This window comes from Clytia hemisphaerica, unplaced genomic scaffold (genome assembly GCF_902728285.1).
Source record: "Clytia hemisphaerica strain Z4C2 unplaced genomic scaffold, Clytia hemisphaerica genome assembly, whole genome shotgun sequence".
Lineage (NCBI taxonomy): Eukaryota > Metazoa > Cnidaria > Hydrozoa > Leptothecata > Clytiidae > Clytia > Clytia hemisphaerica.
This window is the reverse complement of record NW_027103728.1, coordinates 333,990-361,887: the sequence shown is the minus strand read 5'-3', so window position 1 is coordinate 361,887 and position 27,898 is coordinate 333,990. Positions and strand designations below refer to the sequence as shown.

Below are 27,898 nucleotides of genomic sequence, written 5' to 3'. Positions count from 1 at the left end.
ATTGAAAATATATTGGAGCTGTGGCCAAAGTGGTAAAAAAATGTCAAGCGTTACAAACTAAAGTCTGTCCAGATATAATTGGCAGTGGAAACAAGAATGCCTGTAACTTTTGACAGTCAAATATAATTATGGAAATTCTTTTTGCTTGTTTTAGAGAATCAAGAGCGCTATATTTCAATGTATTTTTTGTTGAAAAATTCGCGACTTTTAGCGGTTAAATTTGCTATTGCAAAAATTGAGCTTTTTTTCTACTTATGCTATAACGTTCATTTTTACACCAGTGGTAGTTCAACCTTAGGTTAAGAAGGTTGTTAAATTTCAAGGCAAACAGAAAAGTCCTTCGGAAGATATGGGACCCGAAATACCCCTTAGTAGCACTTTTCTGTGAAATATCAAATCTCCAACTTATTACTAAAAACGGGGGTTATGTTATCTTTTTTTAACAGTGCAATTAAAAGTTGGAAAATGTTAAGTGTTGGTGCATTGGTTTATTGGTATCATTGATTATTTCGAAACGAAGTCACATTATAATTGTTTTTATTGAAAAGATAAGCATGAACTTATATTGCCTTTGTTATTTTTAAGTCATTAAAGAATTTTGCTAATTCCCAAAACACTAAACACAGTATGGCTATGAGGTCATTAAAGAGATCGTAAAATGTATTATGATCAAAAAACTGTGTTATCAATAGTCATATCACTACCCCCGTTTTTAGTAATAAGTTGGAGATTTGATATTTCACAGAAAAATGCTACCAAGGGGTATTTCGGGTCCCATATCTTCCGAAGGACTTTTCTGTTTGCCTTGAAATTTAACAAACTTCTTAACCTAAGGTTGAACTACCACTGGTGTAAAAATGAACGTTATAGCATAAGTAGAAAAAAAGCTCAATTTTTGCAATCGCAAATTTAACCGCTAAAAATCTTCATTTAGCAAAGATGGTCATTATTTTGCTTCACCTGCCGTGGGTTAGCTCTATGTAGTATATATGTAGTGTTTTATTTAAGATACCTGTGCTTATTATAAGCATAGCATAAGAAAGCGGCTTTCTTATACTATGTTATAAGAACTACTGCTTGGAATTTCGATTCTCCAATCACAAACTTGATTCAAATATATAATCATTTCTTTGATTTTAATCATCTGCATACTATATATATCTTTTTTTCAGAGCGCACAACGAATTTAACAGAACTGTCTGTTTTAAGCATTGACCACCTCAGTGGTTCAACTGGAGTCTACTTTAATTTCATGTCATCAGATTTAGCACCCGGATTTTTTGAGGCTGGCCAAAATAACAAAGGTAAAAAACAGTCTCAAATTTATAATAATCTAGATTTCCTTTTCAAACTTTTTAGTTTCAGGGGTTCGGTACTAAAATCTCAGACATTATAAATACTAAAAAAGGGTTTTCGAGAATTTTTTTGTATACCACCACCTCCAAATTTGACCCTGCTTTACTTGATTATGTTTTCCAGCAAATTGATTTGAAGTCTTACCACTGGGCACCTTTCTATCATTCAGGCAGGTCTGCGCAGCAATCCAGAGATATAAGCCTTTAAAGTTTGAACTAGCGATTTTCCTTAAAAAAAATAGAAAAAAAATGACTATGAATTAAGCATTAAAGACAGTTTGATTGAATGCAAAAATAATTGATCTTGGAAAATTTTCTTTTAAATCAAACGAATTTTTTTTTGAAACATTGCAAAAATTCTGAATAAATCACGAACAATTCTGAAAAAGATTCAAAAAATGATGAAAATCACAAATTTTAGTATCAATTTACTCAAAAAATCCTCAAATTCAGTGGCCCTTCGTGGAACCAATTCCTTAGCTGTCTAAAAGCGTTCGAATTTTTCGGAGCATGCCACTTAGAATATATGTTATTATTATTAATTTTAGTCTGAATACTACCTTTTTGGTATTTTAGTACCCCATGGTACTAAAATGATTTTCAAAAATATCAATAAGAGCTCATAAAAGAAAAAGATTGGTCAATGCTGACAAAATAACACATACTACAACGCACCGTTTAGGATTCGAACTCTCAAAAATGTTACCAAGATAGTTGGCAGTTCAACGCTTTATCCACTCGGCCACGCAGACTTATGTCATATCAAAGTTTAGTCATGGCATATTTTTATTTGCCATGACCTGTATAATTTTACCCTGTCAAGGTATTAACTTCTTAAAGAAATGACTTTACATTATTTCCAACATACAAGAGCCGATCAATCATCACGAATTTCAGGACTCATTAGTTGAAGAGTGACTCTTATTCCAATTCAGTAAGGGGACTCAGCAAACGGGCTGTAAACCCTCTGCTAGTGTCTATGAAATTAGAAATTTCCATCTGAGGGGTTAGGACACTCTCCAATCTCCTTTAAAGTCTCAAAAGACTAAAAAGAGGAGCTTGTTCTTGCATTCAGTACCCATACAACAGACAGAGCGCACACGCTTGGGCGATTAAATACTATCGAACGATCGATTAAATACGATCGCGTGGGATGCGGGTGAAAAAATTCCCGTGAGCATTCTCGTTATTTATCAAAAAGTAATTTGAGATTGCTGATTTGGAATTTAAATGTTACCAAGCTTGAAAACCCGCAGTTTTTGCGTAATTTGTGATTTCAAAATCAAAATAAAACTTTACAACGTGATAATGAGAGAGCTCTTCTTCTTCTCAACTTTTCTAGATCAAAAGTTATGGGCGCTTTTGTGGTTAGAAAAGTGTTATAATGTTGCATAAATTATGCAGATTGTGGGGAAGTTCTCTGTTTTAAATCAATTTTTGACCACAAAATCGTCTAAAGTCTGTCTCAATATAATTTGCAGTGGGGACAAAAAAGGCTGTAACTTTTGAAAGAATTCGAATTAGATAGCGGTTTTGTGCCCGTTAGAAAGATAGTCCGGAGTGAAATATTATCAAAAAAGAAAAAAAAGAAAAAATCGAAAAACGAAGATGAAAAATGAAGAAGAAGAAGAAAATCAACTTCTTGTAGAATATTGTTATGATCTTCATTTTTGTATCAGAAACTCTTCAATCTTAGAAAGTCGTGAATGCAAAAAAAGATTGAAAAGATATTCATTCATTCAAAAAATACACCTTAAAGGTTTTTTTTTTAATAAGAGTGATATCGTTTGCTTACTCATCAATTTTAATTTACAAGCTTTTTGGACCTACCTAAGGTAGTCCTTTAAATTAACCCTTGTCCGTTCGTTCGTTCGTTCGTTCGTCCGTTCGTTCGTCTGTTGCCAGCTTTTCTCAGGATTGGCTCATTAGTTTTTTCTGATTTTTGGCACAATGATGCAAAATGGCAATGCCCAAAATGTGACGGAGCCCGATTTTGGAAAAAAAATTTTCTCCGGCCGAAAATGCCGGAAATATGCCGGAAAAACTGGTTTTTTGGCATTTTCTCGAGATTTTATCATTAGTTTTTTCTGATTTTTTGCTCAAAGATGCGTATTAACAATGCCCAAAACATGGCTGAGTTCGATTTTTGAGAAAAGTTCTATTCTTGCCGAAAATGCCAGAAATATACCGGAAATCGCCGTTTTTGCAGATTTTCATTGGACTTTTTCCTATTATTTCTTTGTTTTTTCACGCAAAATTATTATTGATAACAATGCCAACCATCGAGCATGGTTTCAATTGTCAATAAAACTGATTTTTGATGCCGGACTTTCTAAAAATCGCCGGAAACAGCCGAATATCGCCGGAAAAACGATTTTTCTTGAATTTCTCGAGCTGTACTTTATATTTTTTCATGAAATTTTGCAGACTGATGAAAAATGGCAATACCTAAAATGTGACGGAGCCTGATTTTTGAAGTAAAACAATTTCGGCCAAAAATGCCGATAATATGCCGTCAAAACCGGTTTGTTGCCATTTTCTCGAGATTTCATTAATCGTTTTTCCCGATTTTTGCATGAAGATGTGTATCAGCAATGCCCTAAGTGTGGCCGATTCGGATTTTTGAGAATCTTGTCATGCCGGAAGTGTGCCGGAAATCGCCGTTTTTGCAGATTTGAATTGGGCTTTTTCCATATATTTCTTTGTTTTTTCACTTAAAAAAATTATTGATAACAATGACACCATCAAGCATGATTCAATTGTCAACAAAACCTTTGCAAATTTGCAACCGGAACTTTCTATTTCTTTTTTCCCTAAACCCCTCCCCCCCATCAAATATCAATGATAAAATTTAATGCATTTTCGCTAACTGCTATATTATTTTCTAAATGATTGTTTTTCTCCTTATTGCTATCTAAGTTTCATCATCAGGTAGGTACATTCAGCATATTGCTTGTTCACATTGGATTGACACGGGTATGGATCAAGATTACTCAGAAAGAGGAAAGGAAGACGACTTTTTGTTTATTCAGCACAATAGCGAGGTTAAGCAAGAAGCTATCTATTACGTACGGAGTCTATTACGTGAGTTTTTAGACTGGATCCGAGGCGTTTTAGCCTGATTCCTAAATCTTCACGGCATAGAAAAAAAAGTGGTAAGCAAAAAGGCGATCTATGACGTATGACGTAATGTTTATTTTTCCGTATCTCACTTTCGGCCCCAACCTATAAAATTTTATTTTTCTTTCTTTCTTTTCCAGCTTTCTTGTTGGTGGTTGGTCTATAAAATCCCCTTACTTTCAATCTTAATCTGCTAAGTTTTTTCCCAAGACAAATGTTTTCACAAAAATTAAAACTAGACAAGCATAGTCAGAGTTTTCTCTGTATTACTTTTACTATTTTTATTCAACATTTTTATAAACAAAAAATATGTGTCTATGACTTATCATTTCAATGAATTCTTAACATTGCAATAAAGATATATAATGGGGGGGGCGTACGGTTTCACGGTATCCGGGATAAGGCTTTTTTAAACACGGGATAACGGTATTTGTGAAAAAAAACTACGGGATGACGGGATTTCAGATAACCCACGGTGACGGTATTTGTCAGATTTGAAAACACCACATATTCTAGGTGAACTCAAAGCTCTTCCGAATGGATTAAAAATGATTTCACAGTCACTTAATATAATTTCTGGATTCGAGCAAGATATTCGGACCAGCGGAAACAATGTTCCAGCTGTATTAACTGGTGCTCAAGGGTTCGTGTCTACAAAGTCTTTCGTGTCATTGCAGCTGACGGAATGGTCCATTACGAGACTGATTGATAATCTTTCGTCGTTTAAATTCAACAACGCCAACTTTCTGAGCATGATGACCCTGTCTGTGGGGCATTTTCATTCCACCGCACACGTGAAACATGTTCTAAAGAGTCAGCTTCAATATGCAAGAGAATTCATGCGTGCAATAAAAGAATCTCTCAAGCGAACAAACCCTTGGTCGGCTCACTATTTTACCAGTAGAAAGGGGAGTTGGTATCCTCCTCCAGAAGGAAGTTTCAACTTCAAAACGTTGACAGCGCTCCTTCCGAAAAAGAAATCTCCTATCCCAATGGATAAACAGAAAGTTGAAAAATTACAAACTTGGGCTAACAATTATACGAAAGCAGTTCGACAAAGAACGGTACGTCAAGAAACAACCATGGCGAAAATGGGGACATTACCACACTACATTTACACGACAAAACTGAGTGAAGTGATTGAGTCAACAAAAGCTTATCAAAGAGTCGAAAAAGCTCAAACAATTGAGCGTAACCAAGACGATCAACAGAAGGAGTCATCATCAGTAGAAGCAGAGGAACCAGAAAAACCAGTGGAATCAGAAAAACCTGATAAGTTTGATGAATCAGGCGATGAGGACGAAGTGATGAACGAACCCATCAATGTGGACAATGCTCTTGACGAGGGACCTTTTTTCCTTGTTGGTCGCTCCTCGAGATTTGGTCGAACAATCAAAATTAACTCTAAATTGTTGTTAGGATATTGTCTTATAGGATACTGTCTGTATATAAAGATATATTCCTATGGTCCGGAAAAACCTCTAAATTTTTTGGTATAGTCCAACTATTTTGAAGTCGAGATACCTTAAGGGAACTAACTTTGCCGGGAACTAATTTTCACTTTTTTCGTGGTTTTTCGGCAAAATCAAAATCATACGGTTGATGAGTGAGCTAAACGTCTTTTGCCAAATAAAGGGTCATGATATAAATCTTTGGAGTTCACATTACCAAACTATCAAGTTTGACCAAGGAACTTTCTTGGTTTTACGAAAATTCTTCACGGGATCGGTATTTTCGGAAAAAAACCACGGGATGACGGGATTTCCTCGAAAAATTTACGGGATGACGGGATTCCAGATTGCCGTACGCCCCCCCCTATAATTTCATAATTTCATTCCTAGTTTACATAGGTACCAATCATAAATTACTGCTTTATTTATAAAGAAAAAAATAATCTGTAAGAGCATAGTGTACAGTCTGTCATCCTTATTTAGCTGCATTTCTATATGAATGCTTCACCATTAGCATTACCAATAAAAACACTCTTATAATAAAGTGTGCAAACCAGGTCTCGAGTTTCATATCTGGCAGGTGTTCCTTCTTCTACTTCTTTGCATTCCAAGATATCAATATCACCTTTTTAGGAAGGGAGATGTCTCTTTAGAATCAAACTACTAAACTTTCTGCTGGAACGTTATAACATAATGTCGAAGAAGTTGAAGGATGACCAGTCAATAAAAATTTTTCAGTAAAGGATTGAGAACTTAAAGCAGTAGCGGTTGTCCAGAAGATAGAGCTTTATATAATTTTTGAGAACGGTTTGAAGTTCAGCGGTTGTGTGACATCAGGTTCTTACTCAGGCTGATTTGTACGTACAATATATGGTCATGATGGAGAGCAGAAATTGAATCTCGAGGCTTAGTTGTAGCAGTTGAAATTGGAGCAATAAATAAAGATTTCTTCTGTTATGCTTCGGGTGGAAGGGTAAATTTATTTGAGCTTGGCAGAGCAGTCTTTTTCGTGTTTGTTGCTTTGGTGGGTGACATTATAACTTTGGCTTCTTCGCACTTGATGGTGGCACCACAGAAACACTACAAAACATGAAAAAGAAATATGGTTACATGCTGTTCATTGTAAAGGTTATTTTGGATGTATTTGGACTTTGAGAGCATAAAAAAGCAAGATAAAAAACAGACGAAAAACAAACATACACAAAGATCCAGAAAGAAACTTTCTGTTTGTTTTGGTTTGATAAAAACGTCAGCAAAGGTTATCTAATTACACTTACATCTTGACCTTCTTTTGAGCAATAAATTCTTTCACTTTGTTTGTATGCATCATAGTTTCCACAGATGAGATTCAAAAACTTTCTTCTGTCAGCTCAAACTTGTCAGAAGTCAAAAAAATCTACCAAAGTTTCTTTTCTGTTTACATTTTTTTCGGGTGATTTTTGATCCTAAACGATTCAACCCAATCTCCGTAAGGTAAATTTCCCTGGATCATGCTTATATCCTAATCGATATCTATTACGTGAGATTGGAGAATTTCGCGCAATAGATCCACTCCCCAAACTATGACGTACAGGTTAAATTTCACGGGACAGAGTTAGCCTTGAGATTTGGGCGCTAGCCTGCGAAAAACTCACGTAATAGATTCCGTACGTAATAGATAGCTTCTTGCTTAACCTCGCTAATATAACAATAGGGAGACACCGCCCTGATATGAATTATGTGTCTGGTATGAAACTGGAACACTTAAGTATGTAACAAAGAATCACTCGTATGAAAATGATAGTTATTGCGCAATTATTGAAGAAGTTGATTTTCTTCTTCTTCGTTTTCAATCCTCATTTTCCGATCTTTTTTGAGTTTTTTCTTCGTGATAATATTTCACTACTGTTTGTCTTTTCAACAAGCACGAAACCGCTATCTAATTCGAATTTTATCAAAAGTTATAGCAAATTATATTGAGACAGACCTTAAAATGCATTTTTTTGCTCCGGCGTCGCGGAAAACACCAAGGTAAATAATGATAAGATACACAAAAAAGTCTGAAGGATGTTTGTTTACTTTGGCTCCCCATATCTACATCTCCCCATATCATATAGTGTGACGTCAATTCTTCCTGGTAAACCTTATGCCCTTTAGGCTTTAGAGTTGGTAGGTGTATACACGTTTTTTTTTTTATTAGAACCCAGTTTATAAGAACATTTAGGCTGAAATTCGTCGAAAAATTAAGAACATCGTAAGAACATGCCCAGCCTCAGTTTGGAAAAAAATGACAAGAAACTACAGTTTTTCTTCTTTTCAAGCAGTTTTAACCCAACTTAGGCATGGATTTTCTAAAATCGATAGTCAAATATTGTCCAAATTGTACCAATTTTATATGCTCTTTATTTTGCATGATATTGTCGATTTAGAGTAGTCTGAAAAATTAAGAACGCATTTAAGAACATTTAAGGCTGAAAATTGCTAAAAAAATAAGCACATCCAGGCTCAGCCAAATTTTAAGTGTTCTAATAAAAAAAAAACGTGTAATGTTAAACCACAGGTATTATAAAAGACCCCGGGCTGGCAATCTATTGTTATAGCTTTTTGTTCAATTTTTTTTGTTTAATTTTCTTTTGTTACAAACAAAAGACAAGTTAAGATTTGCTTACTTTTTGATCACGTTACCAAAATCTCCTCAAAAAGTTTGCAAAATAGATCGATTTTGGTACGTAAGCTCTATCTTTAACAATAAAAAGAGACGAAAACCTTCCAGACCAGTGTTTTTATAATGACTATGATTAAATTATAGCGCGAAATACTTTTCAACATATTTATGAACGCTATTTTTTCAGAGGCTGTCATGTATAATTTGCGAACATCGGTGGCTGGTATAGTAAGAATATGGAGTCATGTTACTGGTGGTAGTGTGGGCGATCACCATGGAAGGTTTGATACTGCTCCGTTATTGCTTAAAGAAAATCAATGGCAAGTTGGAGATAAGGCGGTGTTAGTGGACTCATCGATGCCGAGTATCGGTAAGTGGATAAGTAAACCTGGGAGTAAAGTCTACTTAAAGTCTATATTGATCGAAAGAAAGTCACAATTGACCTAGACTAGCAATCTATAATCTTATGATCAATTATATCAGACGGTGGGAATCGGGTGGATGTTTATTTGTTAAATGCATCGGAAAGGGTGGGAAAGTTAGTGAGAGCATAGTTTGTAGTAGGGCTACAACCCCCCCCCCAGGCTTCTTTCATCCCCCTCATTTTTATCTATCCCTTTTTCTGTAATGAAATGCTTACCCCCGTAATTTCACAGAAAATCAATTTCGAAGGAAACTTGCTCAATGCACCCCCAAAATGATAAAAAAATAGTACAAAGTATCAGTCAATCAGTCACGAGTCAATAATTTCACAACATAACGACACAATACACCCCTGTCTCAGTGCCCCGGTGGCATGATTTCAGTACATGATTTTTTTCCTACGTCACTGCAGTAATCAAATTTTTATTGCACTCATTTGTAATCATCCTAAATGGCTTGGGAATTCAAGAACTGTTTTTTATTGTCGCTGTCTTTATTCAATTTATATCTCAATTCACAAATGAGTGCAATAAAAATTTGATTACTGCAGTGACGTAGGAAAAAATCATGTACTGAAACCATGTACTGAAAAAAATCATGTACTGAAATCATGCCACCGGGGCACTGAGACAGGGGTGTCACAATGGTCAACAATATACAACAAAGTTCGAATATAAGCAAAGAAAGAAACAATATGTTGCGTGACCATTTGTATATGGTTAAAAAAATGACCAAAAAATTTCCAACCCTCCCACCTGACTTCAGGCTTCTGTTTTCATCTTGCCGCAATTTTGATTGGATTTGTCGTTGTTTGTTTTCTTTTATTCATTTTGGTTGATTTTACTGGATATGTCTTTTAAAATGTTTTTATATTTTATTTTACGTTCTTTTAGATTGTCGTTTTTTATCGAAATAGGTATTTGATGTACATTAGGTATTGACGCTAGCTAGTAAAGTTCATTGACATTGACTTTCTTATTTTTCTTATTTGATCACCCTTACATTTCCATCCCCCCCCCAGTTTTTTTGGCAAATATTGGTACCCTCCCCCCCCCCCCCCCTACAAAAAGGCCAGAACTCATTTATGAAATCCATAACTCAAACCTCTATAATTCGAATATCTCAATATCTCGAACGATTTCCCTTTCTCGCTTTGCGTTCGTATTATAGTATTATAATATTTGACGCTAAATAATTAACCTAAACTAGCCGGTACCCGGTGTCGCACGCCGGTTAAGCTGTAGCTGAGCGCACTAAAAGTCCTTTGGATGTTGAAGGTGGCTTAAAAGCACGATTAAATATAAAAAAGTCTGCATCTCAAAGTCTGCATACAAAATCTTCAAAGTTTGACTCTAGTCCTCCACTGGGTGGCTTATCTTTTAACCATATTTGGATTGTGTACTGTCCCCGTGACTTAATTTTTTGTTTTTAAATCTGCAAGTAGATTTTTGTCTCACTTCGCTCGCGTTAAATATGCCGTCCAGGAAAAAGCGGGAAAGAAAGCCACAAAGAATAGTGCAACTTAATGTTTTTATCAGATAAAAAAAATACTAAATTGCCTTTTTTTAACCCTAGTTAAACCCTAATCTAGCCCGGGGTCCACTTAAAGCTTTTTTATAGACTGAATGGTGCGATTAAGTGGCCCGGTAGTATATGGTAATATGCTTTTGCTTAGGCGAACAGTCCGCCAGATTTTAGTTGTTTTTGGAAGGTAAAAACAGTACGAAGCAATGTTTTTATTTGAGAATAAGGGATTGCAAATTTGTTTTTGATGTTTGTTTCTCATTTTTGATTACATCGTACATCTTTCAACGACGACTTGGATTTTAAACATTCTTTTTCAAAATGGCGACCTCGCCAAACGCTCCTAGTCTACTTCACTGGACTCAGCGTCATAAAAAATTATCAAAAAGCAAAGTTCAGCCAGAAGTAGACTCTAGTCTATGTCATATCTAAGGTCGTGTTCAGACCTGAAAGTTTAAGGTTTAAGTATTACTTTGTTGATATCATATGGGAATTCAATTATAATCACTTTTCTTTTGTCATCATCGATTGGCGATCTCGAGGAATCTCCTTTCCTAACTTGAAATCATGTCATCTTCTCTCTTGAGATACTTTGAAACAAAAAAGATTTCAGGGAATCCCTCTGCAAAACACTCATTCGTGTTCGTTGAAGCTATTACTGCTAGAGATGCTCCGAGCGTCTCTAAGTCATAAATTTCACGTTCTTTTTTCTTGATTTACAAAAGGAGTATGCTTTTCGCTTGCGAATTCTGATTTCGTCTATTCAGAAAACTGTAACGAAATCGTAAAAACTTTTTTTTTAAACCAGAGGGTGATTCCTTTTTAAACTTTGGTTTAACTAATGAGGAGCGTGCCGTTAGATACAAAAGGAATATAAAAGAAACATGTAGACCTAATTGCTTTAACCCTATTCGGACTAGGGGGGGGGGGCTCTTTCTGTTCGGAGGTCAAACTATTGCTAATAGCTCCTGAAATAATAGAGCTTTTGCCGTGAAATTTTCTGTAAATTCCTTACTTTTATTTAGCTTCAAAATAAAAAAAATTGACACCTAAATATCTTCACACCTTGAGCATGATGACATTTCTGACAGTAACGTGTCACAAAAATTGACACTTTTCCAATACAAAGTTATTTTCATTGTAAAATATATCGTTTAAACCGTAATTTATTGAATATTTAGGATAAAATAAGCATTTTAAACTCAGGCAACTTTTTTCTAAAGCCTTTGTTAGAATACAATAGCTATTTATAAGAACAAAGGAAATTTTCGGTTTTTGCTCACTTTGGGCATGATGAGTGACGTCATCAAAAAAATATTTTGTCAAAAGTTACCTTACGTCACAAGGATCTTGTGTGCCAAATTTCATCCAAAAAGACCCACTAGATCAAAAGTTAAGGTGTGGTACAGGAAAAGCCCCCCCCCCCCCTAGTTCTGAACCGCCCCTAAAAGCCTAGTATGAATAGGGTTAAACTTTGGTCTGAACACGACCTAAATGTTTTTATATGAAGAAAGAGGTGGACTATTTTTCTCTCTTGCTTTTTATCGCCCTTTAAATGCTGTTGTTCTAGTTGTTGTTTGACAAACTTTATAATTTTTATGTTTTGATTTGCATTTGAAATTTTCTTTTCTATAAAAGGAATTTGTTTTGTTTTGAAAAGAATTCGAATGTCATTAATAAATACGATCGTTAATCACATTCGAAAACATTTAAAACAAAAGAAAAGAGAAAAAACTTTGGTGCAAGCCTGGGCAGAAATTAAAATTACTAAATGTAGATGGACCTTAAATTTCAAAACAAAGGCTGAATAAAGTCTAAATCAGGCTCTATCCGATCTGTCAATCAAAACAAACTTATCGAGAACAAAAAAAAACATTGTTTGCGAAAACGAAAGTGACACACAAAAAACAGACAGAAAACAAACACAGACTACGAACGGGTTTTGACCCGCAACCTGCAGTAAACATGTGGACCTGCATTTTCTAGAATCCAGGCTAAAACAGCTCAAGAACGAAAAACCGTGAACATCTTCGTTGTTGAACAAAGAAGATGTAACATCTACTTTGCTACCCTTACCATCTTGCAGAGAAAAGGTCCGTTCGTCGCGTAGATTTATCTTTGATACTTAACCTCCCTAATGTATAGATAACTAGCCGGTACCCGGCTTCGCACGCCGGTTTAGCTGTTTGCTGAACGCATTTAAAGTCCTTTGAGATGTTGGGAAGGTGGCTTAAACACGATGAAATCCAAATTTAAGGGAAGAACTCTATTCAAAGTTTTACTCTATCCCTCCCGGGTGACCTATCTTTTAACCATATTTTTTTGTGGCAAAAATGATCAGAAAACAGAAAGGGCATCATTCCCAAATTACACCATACCGGCGACGTCCAAGACGGCTCTGCAATTAGATTTTTTTTCTCGCTTCGCTTGCGTTATATTTTCCGTAGTTCTTGAAGTTTAAGTTTAGGAAAACTTTGATGTCAAAATAAGCGGAGTGAAATAATAGACATGACACGCGATTCGTCGAAAAAAGGCAGCCCGATGGGGGGGGGGTACTTAGGCAAGAGAAGTGTATGGGTATGGGTATGTGCCGGCCTTAAGTGTGCCTTTTTGAAACATGGCAGTTTGAAAAATCGGAAAATCAAACTTCAGTCCCACTAAGAATCGGAAAAAATAGGAAAATTTCAACTTTTTGCCCCCAGAAAGATAGAAATTTGGTCAAATTAGTTCCAAAAAGTGAATTAAAATTCACACAATTTCCCTTGTTTCTTCTCCTCTTTATTTTGCTAAGGGTCCGAGGGGCAGGGCCGAAAGTCAGCTCGCAACCATAGTCCCCCCGGAAGGCAGCTAGGACACGCAGACAAAAAAGCGTGATTGCGCAATTTTATGTTGCTTTTTATAAAAATAACTTCGTCATAACTTCGATAACTTTTCAAATTCAACAATGACTTAGATTTACAGCAAAATAATTATCGACATAGATGTTTAAAGGTCCCTTTTTACGAAGAAAGAAGTTTTTACCGCCTTTTTGAATGTATTTTTAATGTTGCTGTTGTTCTACAAATTTGTCTTGTGATTCTTATGTTTTATTTTATATTTGTTCTTTTCTTTAACAGATTCTGTTTAAAAGATTTTCTTTTGTTTTGAAAAGAATTCGAATGTCTCAAATCAAATAAGGTCGTCAATTACATTCGAAAACATAAAACAAAAGAAAAGAAAGAAAAAAAAAGAAAAAAGTCTAATCTATCAATCAAAACAAAGTCTTTATAAAACGGCGCGAATCTGATTTAACACATTTGTGGAGCAAGAAGCAAAAGTCATCTTTTAAAAGAACATTGCTTGCGAAAACGAAAGTGACACACAAAAAACAAACAAAAAACAAACCAACAAAAAACAAACTGACATACAGACTACGGCTATTAATATATAGACTAGCCGGTGCCCGGCGTCGCACGCCGGTTTAGCTGTTTGCTGAACGCATTTAAAATCCTTTGAGATGTTGGGAAGGTGGCTTCAACACGATGAAATCAAAGTTTGACTCTATCCCTTCCGGGTGACGTATCTTTTAACCATATTTTGAAAAAGATTTTTGTGGCAAAAATGATCAGAAAACAGAAAGGGCGTCATTCCCCAATTACACCATATCGGCGACCAGCGACGTCCGAGACGGCTCTGCAATTAGATTTTTTTCTCGCTTCGCTCGTGTTATATTTGCCGTAGTTCTTGATGTTTAGGAAAACTTTGATGTCAAGATAAGCGGAGTGAAATAATAGACATGACACGCGATTCGTCGATTCGTCGAAAAAAGGCAGCCCGGGGTACTTAGGCAAGAGAAGGGTATGGGTATGGGTATGTGCCGGCCTTAAGGGTGCTTTTTTTGAAACATGGCAGTTTGAAAAATCGGAAGATCAAACTTCAGTCCCACTAAGAATTGGAAAAATAGGAACATTTCAACTTTTTACCCCCAGAAAGATAGAAATTTGGTCAAATTAGTTCCAAAAAGTGAATTAAAATTCACACAATTTCCCTTTTTTCTTCTCTTTATTCTGCTAAGGGTCCGAGGGGCAGGGCCGAAAGTCAGCTCGCAACCATAGTCTCCCCGGAAGGCAGCTAGGACAGGCAGAGAAAAAAGCGTGATAGCGCAATTTTATGTTGCTTTTTATAAAATAACTTCGTCATAACTTCAATAATTTTTCAAATTCAACAATGACTTGGATTTACAGCAAAATAATAATCGACATACATGTTTAAAGGTCCCTTTTTACGAAGTAAGAATTCTAGTTTTTACCGCCTTTCGAATGTATTTTTAATGTTGCTGTTGTTCTAACAAACTTGTCTTGTGATTCTTGTGTTTTATTTTACATTTGTTCTTTTCTTTAACAGATTCTGTTTAAAAGATTTCTTTTGTTTTGAAAATAATTCGAATGTCTCAAATCAAATAAGGTCGTTAATTACATTCGAAAACATAAAACAAAAGAAAAGAAAGAAAAAAAAAGAAAAAAGTCTAATCTATCAATCAAAACAAAGTCTTTATAAAACGGCGCGAATCTGATTTAACACATTTGTGGAGCAAGAAGCAAAAGTCATCTTTTAAAAGAACATTGCTTGCGAAAACGAAAGTGACACACAAAAAACAAACAAAAAACAAACCAACAAAAAACAAACTGACATACAGACTACGGCTATTAATATATAGACTAGCCGGTGCCCGGCGTCGCACGCCGGTTTAGCTGTTTGCTGAACGCATTTAAAATCCTTTGAGATGTTGGGAAGGTGGCTTCAACACGATGAAATCAAAGTTTGACTCTATCCCTTCCGGGTGACGTATCTTTTAACCATATTTTGAAAAAGATTTTTGTGGCAAAAATGATCAGAAAACAGAAAGGGCGTCATTCCCAAATTACACCATACCGGCGACCAGCGACGTCCGAGACGGCTCTGCAATTAGATTTTTTTCTCGCTTCGCTCGTGTTATATTTGCCGTAGTTCTTGATGTTTAGGAAAACTTTGATGTCAAGATAAGCGGAGTGAAATAATAGACATGACACGCGATTCGTCGATTCGTCGAAAAAAGGCAGCCCGGGGTACTTAGGCAAGAGAAGGGTATGGGTATGGGTATGTGCCGGCCTTAAGGGTGCTTATTTTGAAACATGGCAGTTTGAAAAATCGGAAGATCAAACTTCAGTCCCACTAAGAATTGGAAAAATAGGAACATTTCAACTTTTTACCCCCAGAAAGATAGAAATTTGGTCAAATTAGTTCCAAAAAGTGAATTAAATTCACACAATTTCCCTTTTTTCTTCTCTTTATTCTGCTAAGGGTCCGAGGGGCAGGGCCGAAAGTCAGCTCGCAACCATAGTCTCCCCGGAAGGCAGCTAGGACAGGCAGAGAAAAAAGCGTGATAGCGCAATTTTATGTTGCTTTTTATAAAATAACTTCGTCATAACTTCAATAATTTTTCAAATTCAACAATGACTTGGATTTACAGCAAAATAATAATCGACATACATGTTTAAAGGTCCCTTTTTACGAAGTAAGAATTCTAGTTTTTACCGCCTTTCGAATGTATTTTTAATGTTGCTGTTGTTCTAACAAACTTGTCTTGTGATTCTTGTGTTTTATTTTACATTTGTTCTTTTCTTTAACAGATTCTGTTTAAAAGATTTCTTTTGTTTTGAAAATAATTCGAATGTCTCAAATCAAATAAGGTCGTTAATTACATTCGAAAACATAAAACAAAAGAAAAGAAAGAAAAAAAAAGAAAAAAGTCTAATTTATCAATCAAAACAAAGTCTTTATAAAACGGCGCGAATCTGATTTAACACATTTGTGGAGCAAGAAGCAAAAGTCATCTTTTAAAAGAACAAAACATTGCTTGCGAAAACGAAAGTGACACACAAAAAACAAACCAACAACAAACCAACAAAAAACAAACTGACATACAGACTACGGCTATTAATATATAGATAACTTTTTTCCTTTAGAGGGGGCATCGGCTTCGGATGCAGGTATATCATGTCGACGGTTGAAAGAGCGACATCCGCACTACAGGAGTGGTCATTACTGGGTGAAGTACGCTTTAAGTGAGGGAGTGGCTAGACAATGGTGTGATATGGATGACGGCAAAGGCTGGATGGTGATAGGTAGGTACCCTTCGCTTAACCAACAAAATACATGTTTTTTTATAAGCAGAACACTTATAAGCATATGAAGGCTCAAATTTGCATAATTCCTAAGCATAACATAAGCATATATATCAGCCTGACATATTTTTCAAGTTGTCATTTTTTATCTGTTTAAAAAAGGTTTGGTAGAGGTCAAGTTAAAATAGACATTCCACGGCTAGCTACATTCCATCGCTCCCAAATCTGAACAAATTTTTACAAAATTTCTGAAAATTCACTAAAAACTTGACTAAGCATGATTCATAAACATATAATAAGCATAAGCTATGCCTGGATGCAGTAGCGGTCTGGCTTAATTTTCTTGGTGGTGCAAGCTATGAAATTGGCGCCCCTGGTGTTTTTGTCCTTATTTGCGCCCTCCACCATTAAGTGAAAATAATAAACTGCAAGATCAGTGACTGGTTGAAAGTAACGCCCGGAATATCTGAGTTAACAAATTTTTATTTATACGAAGGTGGTGGTAATGATAACTTGATATCTATTTCCTTGTTATTTCCTGTCTCATGTTCGAACCCATAAGATGTTAATGCGTTGGTTTGATGTCGCGGATGCCGATATCTTTGAGCAGATCCTCAATTTCCTTTTTGTCCTCTTCTTAATCTTCTTCTTTCGTGTCTTCAGCTCAAAGAGTCCATGAATTATGATGTTTTTTCTTCTTGATTCAATGTCTCGTTTTTCTCTCCTCTCCTCTCCTCTTCTTTTTGTTCCGCAACAACAGATTTAAGATTTTCCTTGTGTGCTTTGGTTATATCAGCGTAGGTTTTACGGGATGACTCTTTCATAAAATCTTTTGTCTGTTGTATCTCTTCTTTTATCATTATCCTTGTTTTGTCTTCTAAGTCGCTCATCTTTAGTTAGTGTTAGCATTGTCTCGATGTCGTTGTTGATGACTTCTCGGTTTTTGGTCAGTTCTTTTTTGAGTTTTTTGATTTCGTCGTCTTTCTTAGAAATCTGCTTTTGCATCATATAGTTTCGATCAATCTCTCATTTTGGGGTGAGCATCCTCTTTAACCCCTAGTGGATACACACACACTTATCTCTTGCTTAGACTTTTCGCAGTTCAATGTTGATAGTAGTTTTGAAAAAAATCGTAAAATAAAACGAAGCGCCGCAGGCGAAAAAATATTTACATTGCACTTATATAAGGCGCTAAAAACGTGTCAAAGGGCGCCAAATCGCCCAACCAAACATCAAAAAACAATTTTGGCGCCCCCTTGAAAAGCTTTTTTGGCGCCCCTCTCAGGTCTTTCTGGGTGGTGCACTGCACACCCTGCACCCCCTGCCAGGCCGCCACTGCCTGGATGCTTTGAGAACTTAAGCATACACGAGTCTGACCAAGGAGCATACACTTGCTTTTTATTAGGAACTACCTATATTTGGAAATTTTGAAATACATGAAACGTTTCAAAGAACACCTCCTTCTCACAGACCCACTGGGAACCCTTACCACTGGAAAAATTGGCAAAAATATCGTCCCTAGTGGAAAATCATACTCTAATTTTTGTCTGACTGAAAATAACCGGATAATCAAATCCTCACTGTAAATTATTGTGCTATTTTTTCCATCCCTACTAAATTTTCGGGCTAGAGAACAATGGAATTTAAGTCCCTAGCCATAAAAAAACAGGAATATCAATCCCCATCGAGGTTTGGACCGTTATTTTTACCCCCACTGGCTGATAAAATCCCACCGTGTCTGTGAGAAGGGGGTGTCAAAGAGACTTTTTTCTCAATCAAAATTACATCCTGTATTTGTAAGATTTATCTCTGGATTTAAAAAAGAACGATTTATATGAACAAATATCTGCAGCATTTACAGTAGCGAAGTAGCAAAAGATCTTTTACTGAAGCCTATGAAATAGGCTAATTAGGATATCAGGTCTGGCATTACCGTGAAAAGCACAGGCCAAAATCATATATTGACCTGTGCCGACCAATTCAGTTTCTATTCAGCGCGCAATCAACGCAGAGAAAAGTAACCATGACGACAATCCAAGATATTGGATAAAGTTCAAAGTTGATATTTTTATTCCCGTTTTTGAAAACACAACTCAAAAAATGTCATCAATGCTTTTTAAAAACAGTCAGTGATAGAGAATCATTACATTTGTCTATTATTTCGATTCTATTTTAAAGTAACATTACCATAATTAATAATTTAGTAATTACTGTTATACATTTGGGAATCATTCTTTTGAAAGGAACTTATTTCAATTACACTTGGAGGTTTCTGGGGAATTCGTCACTAGTAAACATGTATATTGATACAGTCTGTTAGACATTAATATGGTAATATTTGCTCTTCATCTTTGATTCTTTCTACAGTGATTAGATTGACACATGCGCGATAAAATTTCTATTATTGGTCTTCAGAGGTTGATATATTTTTTGAAAACTCAACCTCTGATACTCAGGGTAGGCTGGCATATTACCAAACAGGGATCACCTGATGGGCAAAGTAATCGTTACGTTTATATGTAGACTTAAGTAGACATTGAACTCTTGTTATTATTATTATTCTAGGTCATGTCAAACTCGACCCGAATGTGGTGACGAGTGTGGGAAGTGCGATAGAACAACATCCTAATTTGATTACAGGCGACATCTTAACAACTAATGTTTTGTTCAGTGTATTCGGACTGACAAACACGCAGGCTTTCAATGAGGTCACCGAGGTGCGTATTCGTTGCTTTAAACAGTGGCATGGACGCACACTTGATGTGGTGGTTAAAGAAGAGTCCTTTGCACGAAGGTATGCTTTTAGTTTAGACAGCTAACTTTCTACTCTACTTATGCTTATGTTTTTTTAGCAACTCATGGTTGCTGCTGCTACTTAAGCTAGATATCGACAGGTTTTGGTTGGAAAAGTTGACTTTAATAAACCTTTTCGACCGTAGCCGCGTAGCGGGCATTTTTTTGTCCGTTTTACCACCCTAAAACTGTCCCAGTCTTTTTTTCGCACCTCTAAAGATAATAGAAAAAAGTCTAAAAAAGGATTGGATCGAGTTTAGGGTGGTAAAAAGTGGTACGCGCCTGGGTGTATAGGCTAAGTTTCTCGGTTCTGAGACTAATCTATAGCCCTATAGAGTAGGCAAAAACTCGCCAAACAAAACCTTTGTATGGAAAAGAACAGAGATCTTCGAATTTTAGACAGCCGACTAGATGGTGATGGTATTGGCTTTCTAAATTAAGGCTAATGATTATTTCATCATACAATCAGACGAGGAAGCATGATCTATGATATTTGAAATTTTAAACCCCTTAAAACTTTAAACGCAAAATGCTGACAATATGCTAAGTTATACGATCTTATAAAGAATATTCTCACCTGAGCAGATGATTTGCTAGATACTTTAAGGGCGGAGAGTTTCGTGGGCAGAAAGTTTCGCGAAGTCAAAAAGTCGCGAAATTTAGCGAATTTAAGTTTCGCGAATTATGGTTTTAGCAGAAATTTCACAGATAGAACTTTCACGAATTCATATAAAATTTACCTTTTTTGGTAATAAAAACTCATGAAACTCGCAAAAATTTAGCAAACAGCACAAAACTGAGTAGGAAAGTTTATTTTTCGCAAAAAAGACTTTCGCGTTTTTCAGGTTTAATTTCTTACCTATGGCAAAAACTTTTGCGAAAAGTATCAAAATCGCGAAAAAACGCGAAAGTTTCTGCCCGCGAAAGTTTCTGCCCTTAAAGTAGACCAAGCATTTGAAAGTTCCAATAAAAACTTTGGGGGCGAAATCTCATCATTAAGATCTTCTTCAAAGTAAAAAAAAGTATCATATTTAGAGTGGTCTAGGACGAACGGGGAAGTTCGATAAGTTCTCATTTAAACGAGAACATGATAAAATATTGTTTAGGCGTATGCTGATTGATATTTTGTTGAGATTTATTTAGAAGGGATGGGTACCCGGAGGGGGGGCACTCAAGGTAAATAACCTACCATACATTGTGGCCCTTAAGGGTATATTTTCCATGCTTCCCAAAGTGCACTGTACAGGTCGAAACCAGCTAAAATCAGAGAAATTGCACTATAAGGGTGTAAAATTTATAATAATAACCCTAACGGTGCATTTTCTTGAAAATTTGTGACCATTTACAGTCAAAATATGGTCAAAGTTTTTCAAGAAAATGCACCGTAAGGGTGGATTTTTTTGCTTAAATATGCTCAAATTTTGCAAAATTTTGTCTGCACTGTAAGGGTCCGATTTCAAAGGCCTAGTTCTGGGCCGCACGTCTGTTCGTTTTTTAATCGAGTGCCCCCCCCCGATGGGTATTCAGCTTGTTTCACAGGCGTTTAATGACAGCAAACCTTGATCCTTGCCTTAGCGACCACCTCACCAATAACCGGGAATTTTCATCCCGTTTCTTAGTGAGTTCCACTTTGATGATTTTCAAAAAATAGAAGCCTTTCAAGTCCTCTGACGCAAATTCGATTTTTTTCGCTGCTGCAAGAGCTTCGAAAGCTTAAAGTGACGTCGAAAAATCGAATGTTTGGAGCCCGAAAACCCGGGCTCAAAACATTCGAAAAGGTCACAAAGTGGAATAGACGTTAATTGCGTAGGGAAAAAGCCGTCTAGTATAGGCTATCCTTGCCTGTACCAAACGATAACTTTTTTTTTCTCTAAATACCGTTGAGCCGATTGATAAAAAATTGCGTGTTAGGATATAGGGTTAAACTGTAGGGAACCATTCAGAATGAGAAAATCTTGTTGTGAAATTTTGTTCTTTTTTAGAGTTTTTACAAAAGACAATTCACAGTCAAGACCGGGTTTCTATTGCTCACGAAATCCCGGAACACCTAACATTATGCAATTCCTATCGATGGACAATTCCCTCTTGAAAGACGTCCCTTGTACAGATGTATTGGGGAATTCATTTATTTGGGGTTATGTATTATACAGAGCAAGTACCCAATATATCTTTCCTTATTCCACTGAATGTGATGATCGTAATAGATTGGACTTTAATCCCAGTTTCACGGTAGAAGGAGAATGGTGGTTTTATGCCGGTTGATTTTTCAGATGTTGCCAGTCTACATTACTGGGAAAAGAGGTTAATTTTTATGGAACATACGAATTTCATGAGATTTACTTCATTAAAGACTTGAGTAGACGAGAAAATTTTTTTCGCGTTGGTGCAATGCAACATGCTCTATCCCGCCAACCTGAAAAAAAAAATAAGAAAGAGTATGAGAGAAATACTGTATGATGGGGAAAAAATTTCTCTTACTTTTGTCCCAGGGATTAAATCTCTTTTGAGTATTTTCTTCGCTTTTTGTCCCATGAAACAAAAAAAGAGAAACCAAGACAAACCTCTTTCTTGTGTTGGTGGGATGGAGCATGTTGCACTGCACCATAACGCGAAAAATCTTCTCTTGTCCCCAAGCCTTAAAATTAACAGTTTTTTTTACTAATACCGATGGTTTCATGGCATCATTGATGCAAATCATCAGTTGGATTATTAGAAGGAAGGGCTTAACGAGTTTACGAATGACGAGAATCACAAAACTTCTGTAAAGCTTTCATCAAAAAGGCGGAAGCGGAATACTTTCCATAAATACTTTCAAGTATTATTTTCTAATTCGTAATCTCAAACGATAGTAAAATTTATTTATCATTTTACTTTCAACTCTTCTTGTCACGTTAGTTAGTTAGTCGTCTAGAAAGGGTAATACTAAAATACGCAACCAGCCACAACCAGCCACAACCAGCCACAACCAGCCACAACCAGCCACAACCAGCCACAACCAGCCACAATCAGCCACAACCAGCCACAACCAGCTACAACCAGCCACAACCAGCCACAATCAGCCACAACCAGCCACAACCAGCCACAATCAGCCACAATCATCCACAACCACCCAGAAAAAGGTACAACCACCCAGGAAAAGGTACAACCAGCCAGGAAAAAAGGTACAACCAGCCACAACCACCCAGAAAAAGGTACAATCAGCCAGAAAAAAGGTACAATCAGCCACAACCACCCAACCACCCAGAAAAAGGTACAACCACCCAGGAAAAAAGGTACAACCAGCCACAACCACCCAGAAAAAGGTACAATCAGTCAGAAAAAAGGTACAATCAGCCACAACCACCCACAACCACCCAGAAAAAGGTACAACCACCCAGGAAAAAAGGTACAACCAGCCACAACCACCCAGAAAAAGGTACAACCACCCAGAAAAAGGTACAACCACCCAGAAAAAGGTACAACCACCCAGAAAAAGGTACAACCACCCAGAAAAAGGTACAACCACCCAGGAAAAAAGGTACAACCAGCCACAACCACCCAGAAAAAGGTACGATCAGCCAGAAAAAAGGTACAATCAGCCACAACCACCCACAACCACCCAGAAAAAGGTACAACCACCCAGAAAAAGGTACAACCACCCAGAAAAAGGTACAACCACCCAGAAAATTGTACAACAACCAAGAAAAAGGTACAACCACCCAGGAAAAAAGGTACAACCAGCCACAACCACCCAGAAAAAGGTACAATCAGCCAGAAAAAAGGTACAATCAGCCACAACCAGCCACAACCATCCAGAAAAAGGTACAACCACCCAGGAAAAAAGGTACAACCAGCCACAACCACCCAGAAAAAGGTACAATCACCCAGAAAAAAGGTACAATCAGCCACAACCACCCACAACCACCCAGAAAAAGGTACAACCACCCAGGAAAAAAGGTACAACCAGCCACAACCACCCAGAAAAAGGTACAATCAGCCAGAAAAAAGGTACAATCAGCCACAACCACCCACAACCACCCAGAAAAAGGTACAACAACCCAGGAAAAAAGGTACAACCATCCACAACCACCCACAACCACCCAGAAAAAGGTACAATCACCCAGGAAAAAAGGTACAACCAGCCACAACCACCCAGAAAAAGTTACAATCAGCCAGAAAAAAGGTACAATCAGCCACAACCACCCACAACCACCCAGAAAAAGGTACAATCACCCAGGAAAAAAGGTACAACCAGCCACAAAAAAAGGTACAACCAGCCACAAAAAAAGGTACAACCAGCCACAACCACCCAGAAAAAGGTACAATCAGCCAGAAAAAAGGTACAATCAGCCACAACCACCCACAACCACCCAGAAAAAGGTACAACCACCCAGGAAAAAAGGTACAAACACCCACAACCCAAATTTAAAGACTTATACCACAACATTTTTCAAATCAACCCTTTTCCTTTATATTTGATTTCAAAGGTTGAGAAAGTTCCATATTCAGCCCTCACAGATTTCATCTTGAATTTCTTTACTGTTTTGTTAAGACACCAGGCATATGACTGGCTCATTCTAAATAATTTGTGCATACCCCTTTGCCCTAAAGGTTGGACATGTTAGTAGACTTGGGTGTTGATTGTGAGAAGTTGTTGGTTTTGTTTGACTTTGTTTTTGGTCAACTCCAGATCAGAAATTTTGTCCAAGAAACTTCCCTCATGCTGGAGTTGACCTTCTGTATTTCCTTATTAATAGTGGAAGTAAGTTTCTCTCGCTTTAGATTTTGTTGTCCTGCATGTTTTGTTACAACCCCTTATCTCCCTAGTTTTCATCATTTTATCATGTTATCAGTTTTATCATTTTCAAAAAGAAAAAATATATATTTGTTATCCTTTTGCTTTCTTCTGTTAACCTATTGTTTTTTGTTAAGCCTTTATTTAACAATCAAGGTTATGTCAAAGTTAATTCAAGTTTTTAACAATTTCATCATTTTTTAAATTCAAAAAAGAAGGTAGAAAATGAACATGAAAAAAATTTAATATTTTTCCTACTTGATCAAAAACCGTACCTTCTGAAACTTTGTACTGCGCTGATTTCAAATATGTTTTCAGATTGTTTATACCTTTCTGGGATCAGAAGCCATTTTTTGAAGAATCCAGAAGCCATTTTTGCTCAATGAACGATATGAAAAACCTGAAAAGAAAACACTTTTGAACGAGCTCAGTTCTTCTCAACGAGGTATTACTTGTAGTTGTATTTTTTCCCTTCAAGAAAAATGTATTGAAGTTTGCAAACTGTCAATTTTTCGAAATAGACTTTAGTTCAAATATTAACGGAAGTAATTTTTGTGGAAATCATTTTTTAATGACTTTAGAAAATAGTATCGATTATCATTTAGAGTAATGTTTTATTTCAGTACTAGTGTTATATCTCACTTTTATTTCTATTTGTGTAAATTTTTATGTGATATTCTAACAATTGCATCTTTACATTTTCATACAGAAAAGAAAAAATTACCTTTTTTGGCAAATTGATATTGTATTCATTACAGAACCTTTTGATATGACAAAAATATGAGGTCTATGAGGACTGAATATGGAACTTTCTAAACCTTGGAAATCAAAGATCAAGGAAAAGTGTTGGTTTGAAAAATCTTTAAAAGTCTTTAAATTTTGGTTGGGGGTGGTTGTACCTTTTTTCCTGGGTGGTTGTAACTTTTCCTGGGTAGTTGTACCTTTTTCTGGGTGGTTGTACCTTTTTCTGGGTGGTTGTGGCTGATTGTACCTTTTGTTTGGCTGATAGTATCTTTTTCTGGGTGGTTGTGGCTGGTTGTACCTTTTTTCCTGGGTGGTTGTACCTTTTCCGGGGTAGTTGTACCTTTTTCTGGGTGGTTGTACCTTTTTCTGGGTGGTTGTACCTTTTTCTGGGTGGTTGTGGCTGGTTGTAATTTTTTTTCTGGGTGGTTGTACCTTTTTCCGGGTGTTGGGGGCTGGTGGTGGCTGGTTGTACCTTGTTTTTTTTCTGGGTCCTTTTTGGTGGTTGTGGTGGTTGTAATTTTTTTCGGGTTGTTGTACCTTTTTTTGGGTGGTTGTGGCTGGTTGTAACCTTTTTTCCTGGCTGGTTGTTTTCCTGGGTGGTGTACCTTTTTCTGGGTGGTTGTACCTTTTTCGGGGTTTTTTCTGGGTGTTTTGTGGCTGGTTGTGGTGTTGTAACTTTTTTGGTGGTTGGTAACCTTTTTGGGTTTGTGGCTGTTGTACTTTTTCTTGGGTGGTTGTACCTTTTCCTGGGTGGTTGTGGGTGGTTGTGGCTGATTGTACCTTTTTTCTGGCTGATTGTACCTTTTTCTGGGTGGTTGTGGCTGGTTGTACCTGGGCTGGTTGTACCTTTTCTGGGTTGGTGGCCTGGTGGTTGTGTTCTGGGTGGTGTGTAACCTTTTTTTTGTTGGTTTTTTTTCTGGGTGGTTGTACCTTTTTTTTGTGGTTGTAACTGTGGCGGTTGTGGGTTGTACTTTTCTTTTGTGATTTTTCTGGGGCTGGTTTTGGGTGGTTGTAACCTTTTGTGGTGGTGTGGCCTTTTTAAACTTTTGGGTTTTTGGTGCTGGTTGTACCTTTTTCGGGTTGTTGTGGCTGGTTTTTGTACCTTTTTCCTGGGTGGTTGTACCTTTTCCTGGGTGGTTGTACCTTTTCCTGGGTGGTTGTGGGTGGTTGTGGCTGGTTGTACCTTTTTTCATGGGTGGTTGTAACCTTTTTCTGGGTGGTTGTGGATGATTGTGGCTGGTTGTGGATGATTGTGGCTGGTTGTGGCTGATTGTGGCTGGTTGTGGCTGGTTTGTGGCTGGTTGCGTATTTTAGTATTACCCGTCTAGGGGTCTAGAAAGCGTCCAATGTGCAAGATGCGTAAATATAACAACAACAAATTACAAATTTTATCAACTACGACACTTTAAAAATCGTATCATTTAATCCTATATGTATTATTATTCAAAAAACATTTCAACAAATATTTTTCAGCATAAGCTTTTCGTTTTATTAAAAAACATCATCAGTGCATATACAAGTAAAACGTTCAAAATAAAATGTTATCAAATTTATAAAAAAGCTAAAAGTAGAGATAATTGCACTAATACTCATGAGAATATACAAGGTATTGTTGCAAATATCTCTAGGTAATTCCATGTCTAAAAAGTTGTAAAATTTTCGTTTCAATTTGATTGTTTAATGACGGGTTTTTAATTGCTATTATTGAAGCTTCAAGATTCTATATGTGTAGTATTTAAAGTATAAATATCATAGCGCTTAGGCAGACACAAAAAAAGACTCTTATAAATATATAGACTGCTATAAGATAATAGCTCCTGAAGTGGGCGGGAGGGTGTTCATCAGAGATCTAATAACCTGTGAATGGTTTCGCACAGCCGCCCTTTTTAAAACCTGATATCACGTGACTATGAAGCGCCAAAAGAAGAAGAATAAATTCATGTATCATAAGGTATTGTGATCGTCATTTCATTATGAATTAATTTTTTGTAAATAAGGCAAAAATTAAAAAAAATGTAGTGTTTCCGGAAACTGGCCGGGTGAATAAAAAATACATTTTCTGGCCCGGTCGCAGACTTCGTTAATAGTTGACACATAGTATTTAGGGCTTACTTCATACTGTTTGTACATAAAGGTTATCTTTAAAGTTCTATTTCAATGATCTTAAGTTAAGGCCTCATTGGAGCTTTTTTCCTTCACTCATATTCCAGAAACACAACATTTTTTTATTTTCGCCCAACAGTAATTTTTTGTTGAGGTTCAGCTGTCTGTACGTATTTTTTTAAGCGTCGAATTATATTTATCTTGTTGTTTTTAGGCCTTTTGACCATACTTTATAGCTATTTATTTGTATACTACTATGTTTCTAATGGCCTAAAATTCAAACATTCTTTTTTTAATTTTCGGCATTTTTTAAGCCTCGTTAAGAAAGAGAGTATTATAATTATTCGGAGATAAAAGTTTTTCGTTAAGAAGACCGAAGTATAAGGTTCAAGAAAGTTTTTAATTCTTCGGGTATTGTTTCAGTTAATTCAAAGTTCGAGCACAATGCTCGCGTACACGCTTTTTATAGGAATGGCGTATTTCCATTTCATCATGCATACATGTTTCTTTTTATAAGCATACAAAAATCTGAAAACAGGCACAGAGATGCTTAGGTCGAAAGCTTAATAAGGCTGAAAAAATGCTTGAGGGATGCTTATATCCAAAGCAAAAATTTAGGGAAATACTGAAAATCTGTAAAATTCCAGCCAAAAAAAGCCAAAATCAGGAAAAAAACATTTTTAGTAGGCTCAAGTAATGCTTGCCATATGCATAATTTTCCCCTATATCTGAGCCTAGATATGCTTACAAGTGCAATGCTTATAAAAAAAACATGTATTTTCTTAAATTATTCAGGGTAAATCATCTTGGGAAATACTTACAGT

General features: G+C 36.4%; 1 protein-coding gene across 1 annotated transcript in view; it reads left to right on the top strand.

The window, feature by feature from the left end:
• LOC136804921 (uncharacterized) overlaps nt 1-21,982 on the top strand; it is a 66,281-nt gene extending 44,299 nt beyond the window's left edge. The window contains exons 7-11 of the mRNA XM_067061450.1: nt 1,173-1,304; nt 8,758-8,940; nt 16,502-16,660; nt 19,226-19,454; nt 21,436-21,982. Coding sequence (XP_066917551.1) covers nt 1,173-1,304; nt 8,758-8,940; nt 16,502-16,660; nt 19,226-19,454; nt 21,436-21,715 — 983 coding nt within the window. The 3' untranslated portion in view covers nt 21,716-21,982. The remainder of the gene's footprint in view (nt 1-1,172; nt 1,305-8,757; nt 8,941-16,501; nt 16,661-19,225; nt 19,455-21,435) is intronic.
• The last annotated feature ends 5,916 nt before the right edge of the window (nt 21,983-27,898 follow it).